This window comes from Giraffa tippelskirchi, chromosome 5 (assembly GCF_054371585.1).
Source record: "Giraffa tippelskirchi isolate mGirTip1 chromosome 5, T2T-mGirTip1v1.2.pri, whole genome shotgun sequence".
Taxonomy (NCBI): Eukaryota; Metazoa; Chordata; class Mammalia; order Artiodactyla; family Giraffidae; genus Giraffa; species Giraffa tippelskirchi.
Genome location: NC_137279.1, coordinates 12,495,056 through 12,520,151, shown reverse-complemented (window position 1 = coordinate 12,520,151; position 25,096 = coordinate 12,495,056). Strand labels below are relative to the sequence as shown.

Here is a 25,096-nt window from a genome sequence, read left to right as displayed (position 1 = left end):
ATGATAAACTGCTAAGTAATAGAATAAGCAGTCTCATGACAAATCTATTCATTGATTTGTTAATTCAACACTGATTGTGTTCCAGGGAATATTCTAGGTGATGGGCAGACAGCAGAGGACACAGTAAATGATGGTTCCCAGGAAGCTTGCATGTTGATGGGGAAGGTAAATAGGCACCAAGAAGCAAAAGGATAATCAACATAACATCAGCCAGTGATAAATACTATGGAGAAAATAAAATGAAGGGGTGTGATAGAGAACAGCTGGCAGGCAATGGAGTTTATATAGTCAAAAAAGGCCTTTCAAAGGTATTATTGTTGTCTTCAAATTTTCTTACCAAAATTTTCAAGCATATACAAAGTTGAAATATTTTTACATTGGATACCCATATAAATGCTACCTAGATTCTACAATCAACATTTTATTTTATTTGCTTTTCACATATCTATCTGTCCATCCATCAAACCATCTTGATACATACTTATGTATGTGTGTGTGTATGTGTGTGTATATATATATATTGTGGCCATAATAAAGCTCGTGAGATCTTAGTTCCCTAACCAGGGATCAAACTCGGCTTCTCGGCAGTGAAACTATGGTGTCCTAACCACTGAACATCCAGGAAAGTCTCCGTCTTGAGACATTTGAAAACAAACTTCAGGTCAAGAGGGATGGGACATATGTATACCTATTGCTGATTCATGTTGATGTTTGGCAGAAACCAACACAATTCTCTAAAGCAATTATTCTTCAATTAAAAAATAAATAAATTTATAATTAAAAAATAAAACAGATTGCAGACAGCCTGTTTCATCCCTAAACACACTTCAGCACATCATTAACTAGAGTTCAGGATTTATGAATTGTAATTGCAAGTACCAAATAAATCATGTAGACAACGTACACAATGAGAATTATAAGGAGGAATTATTCATCCATTTATACATTTTGCAAATAACAATGGAGCACCTACTGTGTGGCACAGTCTTTAGGCACTACCTATTCAGCAGGAATCCCTCTCCTCCTGGAACTCATATTCTATTGGATTGGCCAAAAAGTTTGTTTGGGTTAGTCCCATAACAGCGTACAGAAAATCCGAATGACCTTTTTGCCTGACCCAATACCTGGTAAGATAGATAAGTAAAGCATACCAATGTTGGATAGAGAGCTAAATAAACCAAGGAGGGAGGAAAGGGGAGTAGGCGTATGTCTGTGAAGAGGGTTGCAAATGCAGTTCCAAAAATGTGACTAAGAACAGCATCTGTGATGATATCTGAAGGCAGAAGGCGCTCGGAGTGGGAAGGTCTTGAAGCAGAAGTTTGCCTGACTTGTTGAGAACAGCGAGAAGGAGAGCGTGGCTGAGCATGAAGAGTCATAGGGAGGGTGGCCGGAAATGAGGACGGGCATGCGGTCACTGTGGACCCTTGTGGGTCAATGGTCGGGGCTTGCTCTTACAGGAAAGATGCGGTTGGGTCCCTGAAATGTCAGAAGGCCATTCTGGTGGAGAGAAGAGCCCTGGGCCTTTGCTCACAGTTCCAGGACTAGAAAGGACAAGCGTGTTCAGGAAATGGCGTCTAGACAAGTGCCGGTGGGGGTGGGGGGGTGGGCAGAGCATTCATGTGTGAAGGAAGAATAGGTACTTGGAGATCAAACCTTAGCAGGGCTCAAATTCAAGATGCTGAAATTTGAATATTATCTTACTGATATCAGTGAGTCATGGAAGGTTTTTGACCAGGTCATGGGGGAACTTAGAGCAAACAGGATTTGGCTTTTTCCTCAGAAGTATTACTAAGTCAAAAGTTGGTAAGTAAAGATATAGAATGTCTGATATTGAAAACAAGAAGGTTGATGTAGTTTAACAGACTAGCTCTGATAAAAGTGGCAGGTATAGATGTGAGGAATACAGGGTAATTTGAGCAAAAAATAAGTGTGGCATTGGCTTTAATGTGTCAGGAAAAGGAGAATGGAATGATTGCTCAGTGACAGAATCAGCTGAAGTTGGAAAGCAGGAGGTTTTTCAGCTTTTCCTGAGACTGATTTATCATTCAATTCAATTTTAGAACGCTCTCTCTCTCTTTTTTTTTTTTTTTTTGAGGAAAAAACCAATTTGAGCCGACAGTTTTGTTTTCCAGCTAACATTCATAAAATCTGGGTTAGGCTGTGCTTGTTGGAATCCTAAGTTTGGAGAGAGTCAGAGTTGTCTTGCGAGCGAGACTGGTGAGACGTGCAGCTTTTCAGACCCTAGGCTCAGACTCAGACAGACAGCCGTCTGGGTTGGAATCATGATTTGGCTACTTATTCACTGTGTGATGTTGGATGAATTCTTTTTTTTTTTTTTCTTTTAGCCATGCATTTCTATTTGTGAAGCAGAGTTATATGTAGTACCTACCTCTAAAGGTTGTGGTTATGGTTAAATGAGTTAATAGATGGAAACTGTTAGAGCAGTGCCTGGCTCACTAAGCACCAAATAAATATTAAATATTCTCCTTATAATTATACTGGCTGGATTGAAGTATTTGTCAAGTGCTTCATAAATCTGACTTAACTATTACACTTGCTGATTTGAATTTACTGACTGAAATAAATGTCTTTATATACAGGTAGAGACTGTACATTTAGTGATCATTGTTTCAACCCAGTTCAGAATCAAAAATGCTCTAGTCACCCTTTACTGAATATATCAAGTGTGGTGTTTGTTGCAGTATCCCATTTTTCAGTGGAAAGATAGGATTTCTTCCAAATTTAGTATGTTTTGTGTAAGCAAAATCACCCACTTCAAGAAAATCATGACTATGTTAAGGTTTTGAAGTTAGATGAGTAAAAATTACACTTTTTTTATTCTCTAGATGAATCTTTATCTTGGCCAATACTCTGAGGAAGGTAGTCTCGGATTTCCTGCTGTATGGTGTTTCAATTGGACATATTTATTTAGAAGTGTGTTATTGTTTTAAAATAGCCATATCTCATGGTTTCTGTGGTATCTTAACTTTGAATGTTTTCTTTGGTTATTGTGCATTCTTGATTGGGAGTTGAAAATGAATTGGAGAGTCCTCTAGAAAAGATAGTGACAAAATTAAGAAAAGGTAGTTTTGATGGTGAGTTAGTATCAGAATGATTGCATTGGAAAACTACGTATTGATATGTGAAGGCAAAGACTACAATTTAGCACAGTGAATGAGACAGAGCAGCCTTTGGAGGGAAAGCAAGAGAAATATATAATTTTGTGAGAAATTTGGGAGATCTTAAGCTAAGATGTGATTGCTATTGTATTAAGACAGGGCAGAGTTCAGACATAGGTCAAACAATTCCTGACTTTATTAGAGAACACATTTGTATTTTGGCATACTAGCAATGGAAACTTACATGAATCTATTTTGATACTTCTACAATTTATAACTTTTAAACTTCAGGGCATCTGAGAGTGCCCTTGCATCCTTGGGATCCTCTTCTGGACTGAAGCTCCATCAAGGACTAGAACACTTTCAGTCTATTTAATGTTACTTATCTGACCTGACAGGCATCAGATACTTTCATTTTTGAATGAATGGATAAATGAATGCACTTGTGAGAAATACAGAAAACCTGGAAAGTGCTCAGAAGAGCATAATGAAAGCAAGTGAAGATTAAAAAAGAGAAAAACTTATGGGCATGAGAGATTCCCATTTGAAAAAGAAGTATTTTGGTTTCATAGTAGTGCTATAGGAAGTCTGGTTTATTGTATGATAGCTGACGGTTACACAGTTCTTTCTGAATTTCCAATGTCCACGTTAAAAAAAGGGACTTTATGGAAAAAGAGACTGTTGTCAAATGTAAACAGGAAAACTCTGTGGTAAAGTGAAACGTGGTTACAGAAATAATAGTGTATTTTTTTTGTCTTTCAAATCTTTTAAGACTGGGATATTTTGGGAGGTACAACTGCCTTGAATTCTTGGGTGATGGATTATATGATTCCTGGTAGTGAATGCAAATTTAATTTTATTAAGAAACTGTATCTGTTAGCAAGACTTACTGTGGTGATCCTATTGCAATATATACAGATCCCAAATCATTGTTATGTACTTGAAACTAATATAATGGTATACGGAATTACATCTCAATTAAAAAATGTTAGTTTGCAGTGATATCAAAAAATCATATGTATTTAAAAAAGATGCTTTTAGCAGTGTATCATTCAACTTTAAACTGGCAAAATTTATTTAGATGTGACTTGTATTGGTGAGATTATAATTTCCCCTCTGCACCTGGATTGCCTACTTTTACATCCACATCCGATTCCTTCTTCATAGGATGAAGTTACAGTTTACGTAAACGTGATTCTTTGTAAAAATGACTCTTATTTGTTGATATAATTTTTTTGTTATCTTGCATAGGTCAGGTAAATACAGATAAAGTAGAAAATACCATGTAATTCTCTTGAAAGATGTAATGATTATTGAGTCAACATGGTGATAAGCTGTTCTTTGTTTCTAAGAAGGGGGTAAAATGAGTAAATTACTTAGGAGGGAGCAGAAGTCAAAGTAAGTTTTGTTGAAAGTAAAGCTTGTAAATACTGGAGTGTTATAATAAGTGATGATGTGGCATATTTGAAGAGCTCTTTACTAATAGGATAGATTTTCAAGTTAAAACTTATTTGACTGTGTGCATCTTTTGGAAATAATTCTCAAGGACTTTCTCAATGCTGGGCACTATGCTTATTATATTCACTTTATTATTTCAAAATAATCCTGGGAAGTTTGCAAGAGAATTAGTGGGTTAGATACTTTAAAAATTATTTTTAAGTCTGAAAAGGCTTTTAAAAAAATAGTTTCTTGCCTATAGTTCCCCTCCCCTGACTACCCCAACTGAACATCTTCCACTGTAAGCATCTAAAACTGTTCTACACTGTGAAATTCAAAGAAGATATTGTTGCTTCTCCCTAGAATGTGCAGTGAGTATAGTCTGCTTTTTATACTAGTAATTCCTAGAAGAGGTGGACTTCTCCTCATTGTCCTCGCTAAGTGTATTTTGGGGTTGAGGAGACCATGGAGATTTGACCACCTTTCCTTTTAATAGTCTTGATAATGCAAGGAACCTGGAAGAGTGTGATGCAGAACTGCTTCATGCAGTGTGTGGGAAGGAGTTTTCAATAGTTGTTTCATGCCTCACAGGAAGTACATATTTTTGTGGCTCTTTTACCTGTAATAATACGTTCCAGGTGAAAGATGCAGAGAGATTGTGAATGTCCATCTTCATAGCATGTCTGAACATAGAGCATCAAGTGGGAGAATTGAAAATTTCCTCCAGGTTGTGGGTGGTCCTCTGGGGCAACACATGGAAGTAAGGACCTGAATCCACGTGACAAGAACCATGGCAGCACCTTCTATAACGCTCCAAATTTCAGAAAAATCGTGTCTTCTCTTCTCTCCTCCTGCCTTCATTTACAGAGTCGTATCAGTCGGTCTAGGATCATGAGTGTCTCAGCCAAGAAATGTTGCATTTGGATGTAGAAGGGACATTCTCATGGGGAAAACAAATATGACCATAAACATAGCAGTTAATTTTCCTTTATTATTGTTAGAACAAGTAAGCATTACATATATTCAGGCATCAGATGTTTTTAAATGTAAAATATTTAGAGATCTACCAGTTGAGAAGCCAGCTTTTTCCCACTTTTTGTCATGAGGTGGCATATTGAATTAGGAAGCCCATTCCAACTTTCAATCTTTCCATGAGTTAGAAAACTTCATATTGTAATCTTGTTCTTTTAATTTCCCTTCTTTCTTGGGGCTTTTGCCCTTTGAGATAAAAACAGTAAATCTAGTCTCATTTTAATACCAGTTTTCATGTATTTTTTTTTTAAACCAGCAGACCATGTTTTATCCACTTGTTTTTCTTACTAAATATCTTGAAGAAGTAACCTCACTCAGTGTAAAATGTTTTCCACGCCCCTCTTTGGGAAAGACTCCATTTGGAATGTGGAAATGGAAATGTGTTGAAATGTGGTCTGAGCAGTGTTTTCCTTGATAGGATGCACAGCAATTACATAAATTGTTTAGAAGCCAATCATCTTTTCGATTTAAAACTGAACTATAATTTATCTAGGCATGAATAATTCCATTTGTACTGGGATTCTTGATTATTTCATCAACTTCAAAGTAATACTGAATATTCATAGAATTCCTTATGAGAACTGCTGTGTGGGTGGGACCAGCCTACGATTTCTTCCTCTAGTAACAATGAAATGTTTCTTGACAGGAAATGACACCTTATATGCTCCTCTTCCACACACGTATGCACAGTAATTCAACGGATACTTATTGATTGTATGTTGTGTGCCAAACACTGTGCAATGAACTTGTAATAGAGACCTACTTAAGACAGAGCTTACAATCTAGTGGGAGAGGCAAATTTTTGTACAGATAATTTCCATGCCTTTTTCTTACTCATAAAATTCAGTACTGCGCATTATCCATGAGATTATTTTAACATTTGGAAAGCTCTGTCTAGTTTGTTTTATTCCATCTCCTGAAACCAAAAAAAGAAAAAGTCAATAATCTGCAGCATTTTATGTTGGCTCAGAAAATATCCTCTTCCCATTTTAAGAGGCATATCCTAGTTGTGTTCTATTTGAAGGTATTCAGCACGTTCATTCAAACTATTTTCTTAAGGTAACTGATGTAATAAAAATAATAGCACCATCTTACAATTGTGCAGCAAACTTTGAAACATTTTCTCATTTGGTTCTTGTAACAATCTAAAGTTACATCATTTATAACTAATGGCGGAGATAATGTTGAGAAGGTCTTTCTATACAATAGATTTATAGTGTCTGGAAAGGCATTTTTTAATACCCCTTTTTTCCGTGGGTGTTAGTCATTCTTTTCTTCATTAAACCCAAATTGGCCTGTTGGAAGGATAGAGTCCTCCCATAAGTTTGGTTGGTTCACACAGTATTGAAAAAATAAAAAACTTGAGCCCCACATCCCTATTTCAGATGTTTCTTACACTGACCACAGTTGGCTGGCTCCTAGGTCCTGCTGTCCGCCTTGGACAGGCATTCTGTCTTCAGTTTACTGCAGCGTACGCTTATCACAAATGCGCAAATGTGACTTTTCATCCAGGTTTTCTTTAACTTTGGCCCCTGACTTTGAGGCCTGGGGATAGCCCCTGAATAATGGTACACATCTCTGTAGTTTTAAATCTCAGGAACTTTTTATGATTTTTGAAAAATGGTTTTTAAATGCATTGCTTCTTTTTGATGAAAGAGGATAACAACCCTATCAAGGCAATTGTTACGCTTGTTAAAATGACGTATAGGACTTCTCTGGTGGTCCAGTGGTGAAGACCCTGCCCTTCCACTGTAAGGACGAGGGTTCATGCCTTACAGTGGGATTCCTGTTCAAGGAACTGTGATCCCACATACCCCATGGCACAGCCAAAAAGTTACAGAAAAAAATGGTTATTAAGTAGGCTTATCATGAAAAAAATAGGAAAAAATTATTTATTGAAATATACCTATGATTTTGGATCTTAATAGAGCTATGATACTTTCATTTTTAATATAGTTTTAGGTTAAAAGTCATCTGTCACTAAAAACTTATTTTGGCTTTTTTTGCATTATATATAGCACACATCCATTTTATGACCTAACTGACTAATATATCTGTTCTAGGTCACTGAAATGATTCTGGAAATGTCTCTTGAAGTTTGGTAAGTGCATTTATTTCATTGGATGGAAAATATTGTGAGTGATCCACTGATTTTAATTGTTAAACATTATACTTTTAATATATGAAGTAATTCTGACAGCTTTGAGCATCAAAAATGCACACTAAATGTACTTTGCTTTTCTTTAGCTCTCTCCTAATAGCTACAGCATTAAAAAAAAAAAAAAAACTAATATTCTCTGCTTAAGTTTCTGGTAATTTGGTGGTTAACTCATAATTGTCAGAAGAAGAGCCTTTAGAAAGGGCCCTCCATCAAGTTAAATATCTATTCCCATAGAAATAAATAGAGCTATTGAAGCTGATTTTTCACTGTTCATTCAGATGGATATTAAAAAACATGAAAGTGAACATACACAGGAAACTATAAGAGGAAACACTGAAAATTGAGACTGCCTTTGTTTATAACGATCAGCAGGAAAACAAATGATTAAGTTCCATGACGTGTGTTGTTCTTTCAAAGTGGCCTCCAATAATGAATGTTGGAAATTCAATTTATTTATTTTCAAGTGGTGAGCCTTAGGGGAGTCAGGCCTGCCTTGAGAATAAGTTTATCTCTGACCTAAGACCGAGGTCAATAGATGCTAAGTTCCTCAAGCTCTCTGCATCTCTTTGAAGTGGGTTTTACCAAAGTTACTAATACACACTTTATTTACATGAACACCACAAAATTAGTGTAACATTTTATATCTTATAATTTGCTAAATGAATGATTATGGATACATTGACATTGGATTTATATATTTTTCTTATTTTGATCCCTTGATAATGTTGATTCAACTTAGAAAATTATTACATAAGTTACTGCTGCCCTTCAGTATATATCAGGATGTATCAAAGGACAGTCCAACTTTTTTACTTCTGTTATATTGCATTACCTTGATTCTCACTTGTAAGTGATATATTTTGGCATGAGGTTAGAAATATTTTTGTTACTTGACTATGAAAGTAATGCTATTCATTTTAATGGGAAATGGTATACTCCACTGGTGTAATTAGGACACTATTAGCTTTAACAAAGCAGAATTATCAAAAATAATGTAGGAAAAAAACCTCAGCTAAATAGTGTACATAGGTCCAGAAGCAATTTACTATATATTTACAGTAAACTTTAATCAAACTCTAGTTTTATGTGTTAATTTGTCTTGACTCTAAAATGCAATGCTGTTTAAAGAAAAACTCAATTTTTATGGAATGTCTTCAATTAAATAAAAAATAAAATCAGGAAATAAATTAATTAGAGAGCTTAAGGATAGTACAGAAGATATGAACCATACTTCTGTTACTACATTTGCAAAATTATTCAAAATGTTTTGAATTTTCTTTTACATATTTTCATACTGATATCTTCTAAACATCTATGTTCATTGCTTTATTTGTAGATCTCTTAAAAATCATGCTTCCTGTGCTTAATGTACGAATGATCAGTATAGTATATTACAAGGAACATGAGCTGTAGAATGAGAGGCCCTGGATTTAAGTACCTGCTTGCTAATTTTGTTAACAGTTGAAATATTTCTAATCACCTTTTTACTTATTTGTAAAATAAAAGTACTTTATAAGCGTATCTATTGTGATGATTTAATGAGGTGTTCTTTTTGAAGACCACGTCTTACAGGAAACTTTTCCACATGTTTGTGGTAATACTGCTTGTAGTAGTTAACAAAATGGACATAACATCAATACTTATGGATACATAAATTGTGCAATAATCCATAATGAAAATGCCTCAGAGTAGTAAAGATATTTGAATTAGTTTTACTTATAAACACAAATGAATCCTCAAAAAGAAATTCAAAGGAAAAAGTGATTTGCAGAATACATCTGGTTGATAGCCTTTACACAAAATATTAAAAACCTATAAAATGACTCTATTATTTAGACTTAAATGTATAATGTAAAATTATAAATAAGTACATCAGAAAAAGAAAGAGCAAGTTTAAGGTAGTGGTTACCTTTGAGGAACAGAAGAGGAGGTAAAACTGAGGAGTGTCCCTTGGATGTTGCTGTGATATGATATAATAGCATCATTTTACAGTTTTATTTCAGATCCCCTCCTAGAAAATGGCTTGAGGGAAGAATTGAGAATATATCAGTGTAGTTATGGGGGCTTGTGGGAACTGGATGATGTATAACAAGGCTAATAGACTGGAGGACATTAGTTTATTATCTCTGTTTTATATACAGTTCATCCCCAGACCTCCGATTTAGTATGGCTTTGTGTGACCAGGAGAAAGCTTTCAGACAACAGAGAAAGGAAAACATAAAGGAAAACATGAAGAAACTCCTAGGTCCAAAGAATAGTGAAGGCTTGCATTCTACACGTGATGTGAGTTGGAAATTTTTCAAAATGTTTTTGCAATTTAATAACAATTTTGTTTGTGCTTTCTCTCAAATTCCTCTCAAATGTGAAGATATTGAGACTGAGTATTATTTCTGTATCTTTCTAAGGTAAGGTTAGTGTTTCATAAATGGAAACTCTTTGAGGAAGATCATCACAAGGACTGCCCATATTTGGTAGTATTTATCAGATGTAACTTTTAAAAGAGGCATAGGCATACTGATGCACAAACAAGATGTTCATTTGTAGGAAAAGTTTAACCTGTAAAAGGGTCATTGAATACAATTCATTTTAATACAAACTAAGATTAAATAATTGTGGAAATTATCATTACTGAACCAGAACAAAATGTTATAAATCTTAATGACAACAATAAACAAAATTTTTTTCTTAAAAGACATGAATAGGGGAGATAAAAGGAAATGTTTCAAATTATTACTATTTCATAGCAGGGAGTGAAAAGATATCCAAAGTTGACCAGGTAGTTAAAACAATGATCTCCACATGTGAATATTTTTCATGATTCTAATTATAGAGAGATGTTAAAATTTAAAAAGTTTGTCAATGGATATTGAAAGTACAATCCTTCAATTGTACTTTAACTCCTTTTTCTTCCCTTAAATTCCAGCAAAGTAAATGGCATTTATTTTATTCAGTAACGTATTATATAATCCTGTTTTTGTCTGTTTATCTACTTACCCCTTCTCTGATGTATGTGTGTAAGTATGTATGTATGTATGTATCTACCTATCTACCTGCATACCTACCTACCTATCAACCTATCCATACATCCATCCACCCATCCATCCATTTATTGGTCTATTCTTTCTGAAATCTACAAAATAAATTCCTGCCATGGTTAATAATTCTGTATTATATATTTTAAAGTTGCTAAGGGTAGATATTAAAAGTCTTTATCACAAGAAAAAAATTTATAACTATGTATAGGGATGAATATTAGCTAGACTTATTGTGGTGATAATTTCACAATATATACAAATAATAAATCATTATGTTGTACACCTAAAGCAGTTATAAGATATGTCAATCATACCTCAATGAAACAACATTAAAAAAAATGCTGTAGTGATGCTCATCAAATGATAATAATGGAATTTCTTCTTAACAGCATATCAGGTAATATTTTTACTTATTGCTTTGAGCTTTTCTGTTAATTGAATATTTTAGATGAATATAATTTACTTGTAGAAAGATATTAAATGCATGCAAGTGGAAGTTGCTAGGTTGTGTCTGACTCTTTGAGACCCGATGGACTGTATAGTCCATGGAATTCTCCAGGCCAGAATACTGGAGTGGATAGCCTTTCCCTTCTCCAGGGGATCTTCCTGACCCAGGAATCAAACTGGGGGGTCTCCTGCATTGCAGGCGGATTCTTTACCAACTGAGCTATCAGGGAAGCCCCTATTAAATGCATAAGTCAATATATATCTATAAGCATGCATATTTATCCCCATGCATGTACTCAAAGACCAGGGATTCAAGATTATTGTAAATTAAAGACCAAATGCAATTGGCAATGAGAGAGAAATTCTGAGTAAGGGGACCAGATGTGTACCTGCTCCATATGTGATGACAGAATATCTACCTGTGTTTCTAGGTGGGTATCGGGGTCAAAAGCCAGTCTGCTGATGCTGAAATGGCTTTGCTATGATAGGAGCAAACTATAAGATAAGATGTTGCTGATGGGGAATTTTTGCTAAAAGGAAGCTTGGAGGAGGAGCAAAACCTCCATAGATGTTTCTATTTAAGAAAAAATAAAAGACTTCTCTTCAGTCCTTCGTCTTGTGGTTGACTATTGTCTCACTTATCGTGACTTCTCTGGTGGCTCAGACGGTAAAGTGTCTGCCTACAATGCGGGAGACCTAGGTTCAATCCCTCTGTCAGGAAGATCCCCTGGAGAAGGAAATGGCAACCCAATCCAGTACTCTTGCCTGGAAAATCCCGAAGACGGAGGAGCCTAGTAGGCTACAGTCCATGGGGCTGCAGAGTTGGACACGACTGAGCAACTTCATTTTCACTTTTCATCTTTCATTGTCTCAGTTAATAAGTCTTGGAAGACACATCCTTGACTACATATTACTCAGAAGTTTCTAGCTTCCTGGGATGTCTTTATGATTTTGTTTTCTACAGTAAACCTCTCATCAGCAGATCTGCACCTTCTTTTTGTCTCCATCCTTGTTCAGCACTGTTATATCCTTAGAGCAGAGAAATGATATTTCAAGTTATTTTTCATTTCTGCCATTTGTCATTTGTTGAGACATTGTGCTAGGAACTGAAGATGAACAAAGCTGAAATGGTTAATACCAAACAGTCACTTTCCTTGGTGAGGTTTAAAGCCTATCTGGGGAGAAAGACATTTAAGCAGATAAAAAGTGATGGAAATGGGTACCTCTGTTAATTCATGGCTACGAGCTTCATTTGGGAGACCCTTTCTGGCTGTCTCAGTGCTTCCTCACCTATCTGCTTTCCATTTATTTGCAATCGGAATGAGAATGTTTCTCATTCCCAGCTGCTGATCCACCCTCTGGCTCCCTCACAACTGATAGACTTGCCTGCTAATCTGGGAAATTAAAGTCTTGAGGTGACAGATCTTTCATTTCCTGTCAGAGGATTGACATATTCCATAGCCCGGGCTTAGCCTTTGCCACTTCCCTCTGGGTTCAGTAGAAGAAACCACGCCTTTTCTTTCCAATTCAGTCACCTCACACCACAGATAGGGATTGCAAAACCCAATTAGGAACCCCGGCACAGCAACTTTCCAGGCTTCCCAGGGCGACTCACCACCTCTGTTTTCGGCCTCAACCTCTGCATGAACTTTTCGTATAAAAACATACCCATGCTCGAAAATCTGATACATTTAGGAAAAAAAACAGAACCAGAAAAATCCCCCTGGAATGGACATTCCCTTCTCTTTTCTGCTCTGCTTCTCTCCTTATCTTCACAAACTTTTCCACAGTTTCCTACACAATCTCATTCTACTTCCTTGCTTTCCTCAGGCTTCTACCCTCACGACGCTACTGCAGCTGTTCCACTAGTCACCAGTACCAAGGAATGCATGCAAACGGATCTTCTGGCTCTGTCTTAAACCTAATTCTACAGCTGCAAATGACTCAGGTTTTCTATTTGAAACATTCCCTCTCCTTCACTTACTATCGTCTCTCTTTTTTAAAAATTAGTTTTTATCGGAGTATAGTTGCTTTACAATGTGGTGTTAGTTTTTACTGTACAGCAAAATGAATCAGCCAAACATATACATCTATCCCCTCCCTTTTGGGCTTCTTTCCATCCAGGTCACCACAGAGCGTTAAGTAGAGTTCCCTCTGCTATTTGGGCTTCCCTGGTGGCCCAGATGGTAAAGAATCTGCCTGCAGTGCAGGAGACCCTGGGTCCATTCAGTAGGTTCTCATTAAGTAAGTGTTAGTCGTTCAGTTGTGCCTGACTCTTTGCGATCCCATGGACTGCAGCCCACCAGGCTCCTCTGTCCGTGAGATTTTCCAGGCAAGGATACTGGAGTGGGTTTCCATTTCCTTCTTCAGGGGATCTTCCCAACCCAGAGATCGAACCCAGGCCTCCTGCACTGCAGGCAGATTCTTTAGGGACTGAGCTACAAGGGAAGCCCCATTAGTTACCTATTTTATACATACTATCAATAGTGTCTGCGTGTCAATGTCAATCTCCCAAGTCCTCCCACCCTTTCTCCCTCTTGGCATCAGTGTATCTACTATCTTCTCTTTATTTTCATCATGCCTATTTGGTTCCCTTTACCAGATCTTCTTTCTCTGTGCATTATTTAATTATGAGTTCTTCAAGACTCAGCCCCAAGCCCTTTATCTCTGCATTCTGCACTCACTCTCTCTTTCTTTCTCACTTTCTCTCTCTTTCTCACTCACTTTCTCTCTCTTCCATGTGTCACCCAACACCTTTGGGCTGAGAACCTTCATGTTTCTCAGTGACTTGGAACCTCCCTTGTGATCTTCATATTGGTACCTCCTTTTTCTGATTCATTCACTTGTATTCTTCACATCTCACACTGAGCATATCTGAATCCGAACATCAAATCCTCTCCTCCTTATAGTTGTACTGATGCTTGTCCTCCTTCTTTCCATTTTATGTTCACACTGAAATCTGAACAATGTTTCCAAAACACAAATCTGATTTTATCAGACTTAAGCCTAAAATCCTTCCCCTACTCTTAGGACTGGCCTCAAAGCATCTTTCCAGCTTCAAGTGTTGCTGTGCTTGCTAAGTCACTTGAGTCGTGTCCAACTCTTTGCGACCCTGTGAACTGTAGCTCGCTGGGCTCCTCTGTCCGGGGGATTTCCCAGGCAAGAATCCTGGAGTGGGTTGCTGTGCCTTCCTCCAGGGGATCTTCCCAATCCAGGGATCTAACCTGTGTCTCTTATGTCTTCTGCATTGGCAGGTGGGTTCTTTACCACCAGCACCACCTGGGAAGTAAAGTATACAGCAAAGTGTGGACTTCCCTGCTGATCTAGCGGTTAAGACACCCATGTGTTGCTAGTTCATCCGGAATCCCCTCCACCCCCTCCACTGAGTACCTCTTGGTTCCAGACCTCTGCAGAACCCTTTTCCAGCTGGCATTCTCATGTGCACGTTGTCGCTTCTGTCTGCCTTTGCCTCCCCATCCCCCCTTCCGCCACCCCACCCCCTTTCAATGAACTTACAGCCTCTCATTCTTGAATCAGATCACGTGTTACTCAAGCAGTCTTCGTCATTCGCTCCTCCATCCTTCTGTCTCCCCCACTGTGTCCAAGTTAGGTCTCTCAGTCACGTTCGTTTATAGCACAGATATGTACATTATCTTCTCTGGGTTTCCCACAATCAAACTTTTAAAATACTTGTACAAATGTCCATTTATTGCCTGTTTTTTTTTTTTTCATTAGAATATAATTTTCAGGAGGAGCAGAGCAGTGTCTGTGTTATTCACCTTTATAGTCCCAGCACCAGCTCAGCTCTTAGCTTGCAGTAGACCCTCAGTAAATCTGGTGTTGTAATAAAAACAGGAAGGAAGGGGGCAAGACACAACCTTTAAAAGAATGATATAACCATAAGGTACAACAAAAAAAGAACCAACTAGGTCCAAGATAGTCAAATATTCGACTTCCAGTGGACCTTGAACCTTATTATATGCTCATTGTAATAGTTAACTAAATGACACACCCACCAGCGCCAAGACAGTTCTGAGGCTAACCATCAAAGGCCAAAAAGTGGACCGTGGCATCATTCCTGGAAATCTCTGCCTCTTCCCCCAAATAATTGGAATAGTCCTCCCACTGATTAGCCTATGAAATTATCCAGCCCATTAAAACTAACCACACTAGTTTTCAATGCTCTCTAGCTTTCTGAGATGGCTCACGCTCAGTGGAGTGTATTTTTCTCTAAATAAATCCACTTCCTACATATCAGTTTGTCTCTCACTGATTTCTTTCATAATGAGACATCAAGAACCTCAAATTCATCAGGGACAGTAAGAGTCAGGGCAGTGGTTTGTAGGCAGTGGTTTGGCATTTCAGCCAGGGGATGGGTTCACTAGAGAGAGAGAGCAGGGGCTCATAGCTGAGGAATATTTGATCAGGTTATTGGGGAGGAGGTGGTAAAGAACCCACCTTCCTAGGCAGGAGCTTCAGTAGATGCGGGTTTGATCCCTGGGTGGGGAAGATCCCCTGGAGAAGGGAATGGCAACCCACTCCAGTATTCTTGCCTGGAGAATCCCGCGGACAGAAGTACAGTCTGACTCTCACAGAGTCAGATACGACTGAGTGGCTAACTCACATTGGGGAGGAGACAGGTTTGGATGAAAAGATCGCAGTTTGAAGGGTTGAATTGAAAGTCTGTTGGCACATATTGCCACAAAAGTCCGGTGGCCTTTGGTCTTAGGTTTTCTTTTTCAAAAGGAAAGTTGCTGCCTCATCTCCTAGGCACTCCTGTTGTGAAAAGGAGTCTTTCTGGGAAAATGAAATTTGGCCTACTGTTCATACATATTGACTTTTCTGTTGCAGATGGGAGAATGAGGTAATTATGCTTTTCTCTGGGCTACTCTTCAAAAATATTAAACTCGTGTTTTTGGTAGTCATTCCTAGAATTAAAACTTTTGATGTTTTGGTTGAGACTTTTTTCTCTTGGCAGAAATCATCCACTTAGATGTATTCAGCACCACCCATTCCCATAACACAAGTATCATTTTCCTATTTTGTGTTTCTCCTGGGCCAAGGGCCTCTTAAGCTCCCACTTCCCTTGCTCCCTGCCAAGATCTTCACCTTCTATTCAATACTGGCTAGTTGGCCTCCAGAAGGTAAAAGGAGCAGACTGCTGTAGCAGTTAGTCTAAGAGAGAACAGTCCTACTCAATATTGATGCAGAGATGGTGCCTGTCTTGTTCCTAGTTTTCAACAAATATTTTGCAGCATCTGGTTTAGGGCAACAATGTCGACTTAAAATGTCAAATGAATTTTGGCAGAAGGAATTTGGGTCCCTTGCTTCGTCCCTGTGTTTCACTTGTAAAATAGAGACAATGTCTCTTATTCAACTAAAAGGATGAGTATAAGGGCTTGTAAAGCAACCCAAACCATGTGTAAGGCACATCTTGGTTACTTAATACTATAGTAGCACTTAACACAATAGTAGCTATTAAACCAATATGTGGGTATTGCTGTTACATAATACCCCAGGGCAATGTCAAATTCAATAAAACCTTAGCTTTCCTACTTGGATAATGCTGTGTTTAGTCATTCAGTCATGTCTGACTCTTTGCAAGTCCATAGACTGTGGCCCGCCAGGCTCATCTGTCCATGGAGATTCTCCAGGAAAGAATACTGGAGTGTGTTGCCATGCCCTCCTCCAGGGGATCTTCCCAACCCAGGGATCTAACCTGCATTGCAGGTGGATTCTTTAACATCTGAGCCAGTTGAATAAGTCAAATAGTTAATGTTTGGAGTAACCCAAGAGTTTCTTCTCCTCAGCACTAAGACTTAAAAAAATTCTTGATAATAAAAAGTTTTAAAATGTATTGATTTTAGTCATTTGGATGAAAAGTTTCTAAAAAGCATAACTTTTTGCCCAGACTGAAGTGGTTTAAATGCTCTCATGTCCACAGCTTTGCGATCAACTGCTATTTCTCCATGCTCTATGTAATCCCCAAAAGTAATTTCTTCAAATCATCCCTTTCTCTTTCAACTTTGTTTTTGTGGAATTAAAATCTGATAAGCAAGCTTGTTGTTGGAACAGTGTCTCTGGTGAATATAATTCCTCCATAAATAAAAAGGGCTGAGGTCTTTCCTGTGAGTAAGATCTGTGACACTTTGTGCGTGGGAATTTTTGTCATATGTGGATTATTTAAAGGCCAGTTCTTTTAAATGTTCTTGTTCCAAAATAGCTTTTGATCAGATGAAGTTTCCAGATTAGAGTCTCTTATTTGAAGAGAAATGCTGCTTAACAGTTTTCACGTCCCCACATAGCTGACTATAAAGAGAGCAAGAGCTGCTTAGGGGACTCAGATTGAAATTAAAATAGCAGGGAGATGAGAGAAGGAAATTTTGCTCCAACTTTCATGAAAGAATAAAGATGGAAATGTTTCTTCTCAAGGCAGAATGTAAGGAATACACAGATAGATAGCTTTGTATGAAAATAGGAGTATAAGTAGTTCTTAAACAATATATTCTGTTATCTGGACTACTATTCTGTACTGAAGTTTATCAGATAAATTAAGTGAAAAACTAGAGAAAGAAGAGACTGTCTAGTGATGGGGGGGGGGGCAGAAAAAGCCAAATAGTTCCAAAGAAGGAGGTAATAAGAATCAACCTTGGGTTGCCAGTAAGAATTTTTATTTCTTTGTTTATTCAATTTCCTTCATTAAGAATATTCTTACTCTTGCTTCCACCTTCACTATGACAATAGCACTTTCCTGTGTCAATGCTTATTCCTTTTAGTCATAAACGTGGTTGGACAATCAGTTGGAACTCCCCTTAGCTAGTTTTGAATGGGCTCCAAAACAAGAGAAGGCTCTACAAGAGGACTCAGTTAAGTTGTGAGCTGCTCTGCCCCGGGGGCCGTGTGACAATTCAGATCTGTTGCTGCTTGAAGTGTGTGTGGCAGATAGGAATGCTCTTTGCAGGCTGGGGTAGGTACTTGTAGGTGAATTGCAGCACAGGCACCTTGGGTACAAGACCTTGCCATCTCTTTGATTAACTACTATCCTTCGGAAAAGTAGCTTTTGGCCTGCTTACTGGGCCTTAGTAGGGATTGCATACTTAGCTATGGGTGATCAAGTTATCATGTGACCTCAGCTGACTGTCATGTTATCTGACCCACCAAACCATAAAGTTGGATGTGCACAGATGCACTCCATCATACTATAGAAGTGTTATATATGAAATCAGGCTGACCAGGCCCTGAAGATACACATAAATTCCATGAAGAAGAGGCCCAAATGCCTATGTGCCCCACTTTTGTTACCCTAACTTCTTTTTTCCATCCTGCATCCAGAGCCTCATGGGGGAGATACCTACGATCAGTTGACAAGAGAAGAGAACACCTGTTTCTTGTCGCAGGTGATTTTGCACAATATTTCAGTACCACCTGAAAGAGAACAGCTGCAGGACCCCAGCCCCTTTCTGGGATCCCCTGAAAGAAAGTTGTTAAGGAAAATCTTCCCAGAGGGCAGAGTAATAAGAGAGAGCCTAGTCTTTCATTTTGCTTGGGTGGGGAAATGGCCAGACATGAAATTATATACTGATACATGGCCTGTGGCCAATGGTTGGGCTGCTTGGTTAGGGACTTTAAAAGAGCACAGTTGGAAAACTGATGACAAAAAAGGAAAAGATTGTACAGGAGGTGTATGAACTGATCTTTCTGAATGGATGGAAAATAGCTGTGTCCTAGGTCTATGCCCACCAAAGAGTGGCCTTAGCAGAGAAGGATTTTAATAATGAGGTATAAAAGATAAACTGTTCTGTGGATACCAGTCAGTTTCTTTCACAAGTCAGCCCTGTCATCACCCAAGAGGATCATGACAAAAGCAGCCATCGTGGCAGGGATGGAGGTTATGCTTGGATTCAGCAGTGTGGACTTCCATCCGCCAAGGCTGAACTGGCTGCAGCAGCTGCTAAGTACGCAGTCGGCCAGCAGCAGAGACCATCACTGAGTCCCCAGCATGGCATCATTCCTATGGGTCATCAGTGGCAGATTGATTACGCCAGACTGCTGCCATCGTGGAAAGAGCAATGTTTTGTGTTTACCTGAATAAACATTTATTCTGGATTCAAATTTGCCTTCCCTGCACTCAAGAATTTTGCCAAAACTACCATCTGTAGACATACAAAATGCCGTATTTAGTGTCACAATATTCCATACAGCATTGCTTCTGATCAAGGAAATAACCTCCCAGCAATGAGTATGGCAATGAGCCATGTCACAGGATTTACCTGCTTTACCATCTTCTCCACCATCATGAAGTAGCCAGTTTGATGGAATGGTAGAATACCTTTTGAAGACTCAGTTATAGTGCCAGCTCAGTGGCAATACCTTGCAGACCTGGAATATGGTTTTCTGCGAGGTTTAAATCCTCTGAATCAGCATCCAAAATTGGTGCTATTTATCCCCAGGATTCATGACTCCAAGAGTAGAAGTGGTTCCACTCACTATTACCCCTAGTGACCCACTAGCAAAATATTTGTTTCCTGTCTGCATGACCTTATACTCTTCTGACTTAGAGGTCTTAATTCTGAGGAAAGAATGCTTCCACCGAAAGTGGAACAATGATTCCACTGAACTATAATTTAAGACTGCTCCCTGACCTTTTGGGCTCCTCTTTACTCAGCAGGTCAAGAAGGGAACTACTATCCTGGAGGGGGTGATTGATTCCTGACTATTAAAGAGGGGTTGGATTACTCTATGATGTGGTAAGGAAGACTATATCTGAGATACAAGAGATCCTCTGTGGTGTCTGTCTGTTAGTATTACCATGTCCTGAGTTACATCAATGGAAAACTCTAAGAACCCAATCCAGGAAGGACTGCTAATGACCCAGAACTTTCAGAAATGAAGGTTAGATCACCCACCAGCTGAGGTGCTAGTTGAAGGCGAAGAAAATACAGAATGGATAGTGGTAGGAGGTAGTTATAAATACCAGCTATTACCAGATGACTGAAATGAGATTGTATTTGCCATGAATATTTCTTCCTTAATTTATTATGAATGTGTGTGTGTGCGTGTACCCACAGAATTACAAAAGCAGATTCATATTTAAGTTATGAGGTATCAAGGAGAAGAATAAGCGTATTTCAAGACTTTGCATTCTTTTATGGGGAAAGGATTAGTGCATTTCCAGTTGCACACAGGATATCTGTATCATGTTAGCTAGGAGTATGACTTTGTTGTCTCTATTTGGAGATTAAGTATGGTTAAAGGGATGCATATGGCTGCTGAGTTGAGGAAGGGTGGACTTGTGATAGTCAATTTTAATCAGTGTGGAGGCCTTTTTTTATTTGATTAGTATTTATTTATTTATTTGGTTGCCCAGGTATTACTTGTAGCACATGGCATCTTTAGTTGCTGTATAAAAATTCTTGGTCACAGCATGTGGGAACTAGTTTCCTGATCAGGGATCAAACCTGAGCCCCCTGCATTGGGAGCATGAAGTCTTAGCCACTGGACTACCAGGGAAGTCCCTTGATTAATGTTTAAATCAGTGAAATTTGAATAATCAAGTTGTCATCTATAATGTGGGTGGTCCCCATCTAATCAGTTGAAGGCCTAAATAGAACAAAAGGATCAACCTTAACAAGCAAGAGAGAATTCTCCAATAGACTCGGACTTCACCTGAGTCATCAGCTCTCTTGATTCCTTACCTATTGGCATTTAGACTACAACTGCAAATCTGGACTTGTCATTCCTTATAATTGTGTGAGTCACTTTCATACATAGATAGATAGATTACCTTCCTACCTACCTACCTACCTACTGGTTCCATTTCTTTGGAGAACTCTGACTAATACAGGAGCCAAGAAGGCAAAAGTCTTATATAATTGTTGGAACTTAAAATCTATTAAAACATAAAATAAAAAAAAAAATCCTTGAGCATTTTCAAATTTTATTTTGCAAAGGAGGAAATTAATAATATCCGCAAGCCCATGCATGGGGATCATTTGATCAAAACACAGGATTTTTGGTAAATAAAATTCATTTCCTTTAATCGTATGACAGAAGTATGAGAAATATTCATTGATATCATTTATACACAGTATTGGTGCAATTAAGTCTAAATATAACCTAAAACCTCACAACAACTTTTATTTGTTTCATTTTTTTAGACTTAGAGCCAGGACTAATATCTGCACCTTATAAGTCCCCCATTATTCTTTGTAAGTTATTTCAGAATGACTACCGCTATTAAAATATCCAAAGTTAGTCTTTATTCATTACATAAAATTGTGCTGGCATCTGAAGTGATGCATAAATCTGAAATGTAACTTAGGGAATTCCCTGATGGACTGTGTGCTTTCACTGCTGAGGGTGCAGGTCCAGTCCCTGGTCAGGAAGATCCCAGCAGCAATGAGCCATGGCAAAAAAAAAAAAAAAGTAATTTAGCTAAATACCAGATGGTTTCTCTCAACAAGGATTACTCTTTTCTTTTTGAATAATGGGGAAAAGGAAAGAGCATGAATTATGTGTCCGTGACTCCACATCTCACATTCTGATTATCAACAATATGGATGCAGATACTGTATAATGAGTGCACTTAAATACCTCCTCATTTGAGACATGAAAATAATAATAATCTCCTTTTGAGGAGGTTTCCTAGGTGGCGCAGTTGGTAAAGAATCTGGCTGCCAGTGTAGAAGTTACAAGAGACACAAGTTTGATATTTGGATCAGGAAGATCTCCCGGAGGAGGAAGTGGCAACCCACTCCAGTCTTCTTGCCTGGAGAATTTCATGGACAGAGGAGCCTGGTGGGCTACAGTCCATGGGTTGTAAAGAGTCAGACACAACTGAGCGCGCACACACACAAGATTAAATGAAATAAATTTTCTTCATAAGTCTAAATTTCCTTTCTTTTTATAGTTATTAAAATTTTACTTTTATATTTTAATAATGCATATTCTGTATGACTTATAGAATCCAGAATGTTACCAGTAGCAAAAATTTTATTAATCCTACCCCCAAATTTTATGTTTTTCAAAGAAGATTTCCTTTGCTAAGGAAGTTCAAAGAGGATTTCCTTTGCTAAGGTCCCCGTAGTTATGGGGGAATCTTTCCGAGTGGAGCACAGTGAATCCGGCAAACCCAGCTTTAAATCCACAGGACACCACTTTCTGGCTTTATGACAGTAGAAAAGTGATGTTTCTTGTGTTTCAATGCCTTTATCTTTAAAATGGCAAAAAGATATATCTCACAGAGTTGCAAAAATTGAATGATGCACAAAAACATAGTAATTTATGTGCAATAAATAAGGTTGTAAATTATAATCTGTACAGTTCAATTATTTCATTATTTAATTTTTATATACAAATAATATGAGATTTTCTTTCAACTGATAGCAATCCAAATTTCCGACCTGAAAACCTCTTTAGAGTTACTGTAAAGCAATGATGAAAACTGGGTTACATGAGTCCCAGTTTAATAAGTGACTGTTTTCAGAACATTCCTAACATAAGATTGTCATCCATAAGTATGTGTTGGGCTGCTGGCATGTGAAGAAGGACATCTGGGGAATTGTTTTCTTAGGATTAGAGAGGTCTTACATTCAATTTTCCAACTTCCCTTATGAAATTTCTCTTTGAACAATATTGTAGATTTTGTATTATATGTTGAAATGAAATAGTGTTACCTGTTACTTTTACTCTGAACTACCTTATCTGTATTGGGCTTAATGTTATTTTCAATAACACAGTGTTGCAAGTAACCAAATCAACAGACTTAAAAGCCCCCACATAATTTTTGAGTATAAATAGTCTTCTTCTTTCTACAATATCAACCCTGACATTTTTTCCCCTTTAAAGTCTTTATAATCTTTTTTTCCTAGCTCCCTAGTATAGTCCTACTACTAAGACTGATCTTTTCATCTCAGAATCACATACCTTTTCTTATTTGTGCCTCTCTTAGCCTGACCTTAGATCCAGTGTTTGGCACATAGTAACAGTAAATGGTTTATTATTATCATTATTATTATAGAACCTATCAACTCAGCCCTTCATTCAAGGCCTAACTCAAGTCCCTTCTCCTAATTTCTAATCTGGCATCCTTACAACTACTCTTAATACTGTATTATACTCCATTCACCCACTTTATAACCCACTTTGGTTTCTTATCTTAGCTTTCATCCCTCTCCATAGAAGTTTTTCAGAACTTATATATTTTACTTTCTTTATAATTTTAATACTATGTTTCAGAGCATTCTGTTCATCTAAATATACACACGTTCAAAGCCATTTGAATTGGTTCGTTGCACTGTGTTTTCATGAATGAGGCTTCAATTGGCTTGAAATTTGATAGCCAGCGAGTACTGCAGAAGAGCCCTGGATTAGGAAATCAGTTCTGGTTGTCCTTCCTTTCACTGTTTTACTTCCAGTAAGACCTAACCTCTATAGACTTCCCTTTCTATAGGCAAGAATTCTATAGCCTTTTTGGTCCTTTTAGTTCTCAAATAATGATGTCACGAATATCTGTATTTATCCCATTGGTGAGTGAACACCCAAGTGTTAGGATTTAAGTGCTTGAAACTCAATGCAGGTTATTCTCATATGAGTTTTTAAATTCAAACTGTTGCTATATCTAACATCATGTAGTCTCTGGAAAACTCCATTTTCCATTCATGAGAAAATGAGAATGAAAAAAGAAATGTAAGATCTTCTTGTTATTGTGAAAAGACTTTTGACTTTGTGGGCCCCCTGGAAGCTATGCACACATGAGATAAGACATGTTGCCAGGGCCGAGGGTATGACTCTTGACTCAACTGTGCTACTTATTGGTTGCATGACTCTACACAAGTTTTCCAAAGAAACACACTTGTGTTTCAGTCATGTTACAGACAGTCTATGCCTCTCTGTTTTGCTGCAAGTACTATTCATTGGCCTATGCTGTTCCCATTCCCCAGAACAGCCTTCTCCCTTGTCTTTATCCCTCCCTATGGAATAATTTTGCATCTTTAACATCATGCTCAGGTTTCTTTGTCTGTGAAGCTTTCTCCACTCCAATCCTTCTGATTGGAACTGACCACACCTTCTGGACCTGACGGGCTGCCAACCTGTAGCACTTGACTTTGATAAGGCATGCTACCGGGGCTGAGGGTATGACTCTTGACTCAACTCTGCTACTTACTGGTTGCATGACTCTACATAAGTTCTCAAGGCCTGGGTTTCCTCACTTGTAGAATGGAAATCTCATAGGGATTTCATGAGGATTAAATAAGGCAATGTCTATAAAATATTGAGAACAGTTCCTAGCAGATAATAAGAGCTCAATGAATGTCATTTATTCCTTTTTTGTTGTTGTTGTTGTAATTACTATTACATTTCTGCCTCACTTAAATTAACTATATTCCCCAGATCCACTGTGGGGATGCCTGAAACACAAAGACCACTTAATCAGATTTATGAATGAATTAAAGAATGAAGAAATAAATTTTATATGTCTTTAAGATGAATAAGTTATTTTTGATGGCTTAAACAATAGCATATTTTTTGAAGTGGGTCAGCATAAAGGATCACTAAGAATTCGGGACCAAGAAGGCAAGGTGCTTACTCAACTACAGATCACCAGCTAATAGAAGTAATAGCATCCTTTCAGAACTTCCATCTGCAAAATGACCAAATACTGTTTTTGCTCATTTACAGCAATTTTGAAGGGATCAATTAAAACAAAAAGTACACCCAAAAGCAAGCCCCAAACTGCAAAGAGTCAAACAAATATAAAGGATTGTTGTTGCTATTATTATTGTTTTCAAGTAGGGTTAGTTGGCCATTTTAATAATGTCTGCTTTCTAATAGACATTAATTCTTGATTTTCTTAAACATCATTT

General features: G+C 37.8%; 1 protein-coding gene across 6 annotated transcripts in view; it reads left to right on the top strand.

The window, feature by feature from the left end:
* Positions 1–25,096, top strand: part of PLA2G4A (phospholipase A2 group IVA) — a 157,836-nt gene that overhangs the window by 71,510 nt on the left and 61,230 nt on the right. For all 6 annotated transcript variants that reach the window (XM_081491325.1, XM_081491321.1, XM_081491324.1 and 3 more), the window contains 2 exons: positions 7,652–7,689; positions 9,891–10,032. In XM_081491325.1, coding sequence (XP_081347451.1) covers positions 7,652–7,689; positions 9,891–10,032 — 180 coding nt within the window. The remainder of the gene's footprint in view (positions 1–7,651; positions 7,690–9,890; positions 10,033–25,096) is intronic.